Below are 2,042 nucleotides of genomic sequence, written 5' to 3' on the forward strand. Positions count from 1 at the left end.
CAGTCCCATTCCTTTGCAACTTCTTGTTATAAGTCTTTTTTTAAAAGCTCTACTTTAAGTCTGCATGTATTCCTAACCTGAAAACTAATAGTAATCTGTAACTCCTTGACTGTGTGCATTTTCAAAAGTATTGAAGTGTTATTTGTACAAAATAATTATTGTACCACCATGACATTAGACTATTGATAAAAAACTGGGCACCCAGTAGGATATGATTTGGTATTAAACATGCATTTTGCTAAAACAATTGTTAGAAACCAAATATTTTGTTTTCAGGCCAATGATTTACTGGAATCCAATGTCACCTATGAGAAAAATGTATAGAAAGGAAGAATAACCTATCGATGTCTTAGATAATCAACTAACTATGATAATACATATGATAATATGCTAATGACCTTTCTTTTAAAATTATGAGTTTTATGTATATGTCTGTGTATGAGTATGTGCATGTGGCACCTGCAGGGGCCAGAAGAGCATGTTGATCTTTTGGAGCTGGAGTTACTTGCCATTGTGAGATACCTGACATGGGTACTGGGAACTGAGTTCATGTCTTCTGCAACTGCATGCTTTTAATTACTGAGGCATCTCTCCATTCTCTCATTTTGATCTTTCTATGAGTGAACTCTTCCCATTAACTTCCTTAAACCTCTCTTCATATCTTTGTTCCTCAGGCTATAGATGAAAGGATTCATCATAGGAGTCACTACTGTATACATAACAGTGGCTACCCGGTCCTTCACCACTGAGTACATGGACAGAGGCCTAAAGTAGACATAGATGATACTCCCATAGAACAGGCACACTACAGTGAGGTGGGAGCCACAGGTAGAGAAGGCTTTCCATTTCCCAGCTGCAGAGGGGATCCTGAGCACAGTGACAATGATTCTCAGGTAGGAAAAGAGGATGCATAGGAAGGGGGTCACAATGACAGCTAGTGTCTCAGTCATGACCACAATCTGGCTGGAGGATGTGTCAGAGCAGGACAGCTTCAGCACAGGCTGGGTGTCACAGAAAAAGTGCTTAATGACATGGGAGGCACAGAATGAGAGTCGAGACATGAGAAGGACACGGAACAGGGCATGTAGGTGGGAGATGGTGCAAGAACCCAGGAGCATGAAGAGGCAGCGTCGTGGTCTCATCACTACATCATAATGTAAAGGGTTGCAGATGGCCACCAGTCTGTCAATGGCCATGGAGGCCAGCAGATAACTGTCAGTGTTCCCCAAGCCCATGAAGAAGTACATCTGGACTAGACATCCTACGTAGGAGATGGTTTTTGTCTCTGAGAGCAAGTTCACTAGCATCTTGGGCACAATGACTGTTGTGAAGCAGATATCCATGAACGATAAGTTGCTGAGGAAAAAGTACATGGGGGTATGGAGCCTGGAGTCAGAGCGGATGGCCAGGATGATGAGCACATTCCCCACCACGGTGACCAGGTACATGATGAAGAAGATGGCAAAAAGGGGTTTCTGCATTTGGGGGTTGGAAGAGAGACCCAGCAGGATGAAGTCCAAGGTGCTGCTGCTGTGGTTGTTCATATCTCTGTCTCTGGATAGATTTTGGAGAAGTTGTCGGGAAGATGTGAGAGGTAATTCTTCCTTAACTTCAAGGCTTTTTTTTTTAAAAAAAAAACCTCATTACTATTTGTTATGATTAGAGACTATTAGGAATTGACAGAAAAATATATTGAAAGAACATCTAGCAAGGAAACACAAAGAGACAACTCTGTTACTAAATTACAAGCAGAAGGTTTCTCACACCTAGTTGGTAATGTCTGTGTTATTTAATTTACCTGAGTTCTTTTGACTTCTGTATATTTGTCTCAGGTGGCTTCTTGACCAAGTCCTTAGCCTCCTCATTTTCTTTCCAGGATAAGAAGTTGTTGTGTTTTCTTTGAGGTAGTTAATTTTCATACCAAGGATCTTCATCACTGAGGTCCTCCCATTCATGTTCTTCTTCCCATAGCTTTGGAGATGACGATCCCAGTGGGGAAAGTAGGCAAATGGGCATCAGAATTCATCCATGCTCTGTGAAGT

The 2,042-nt window shown here is 41.6% G+C and overlaps 1 protein-coding gene across 1 annotated transcript; it reads right to left on the reverse strand.

Annotated features, from left to right (window-relative positions):
• Positions 1-614: 614 nt before the first annotated feature.
• Positions 615-1,553, reverse strand: LOC114686047 (olfactory receptor 1L6-like). Its single transcript, XM_028860694.1, has one exon. The coding sequence runs from the start codon at positions 1,542-1,544 to the stop codon at positions 615-617; it is 930 nt and encodes a 309-aa protein (XP_028716527.1). The 5' UTR covers positions 1,545-1,553.
• Between the last annotated feature and the right edge of the window lie 489 nt (positions 1,554-2,042).

Source organism: Peromyscus leucopus, chromosome 4, assembly GCF_004664715.2.
Source record: "Peromyscus leucopus breed LL Stock chromosome 4, UCI_PerLeu_2.1, whole genome shotgun sequence".
NCBI lineage: Eukaryota > Metazoa > Chordata > Mammalia > Rodentia > Cricetidae > Peromyscus > Peromyscus leucopus.

Bases quoted from the DNA above. Each gene is read 5' to 3' on its own strand.
- LOC114686047 (XM_028860694.1), bottom strand. From the start codon at position 1,544: ATGAACAACCACAGCAGCAGCACCTTGGACTTCATCCTGCTGGGTCTC.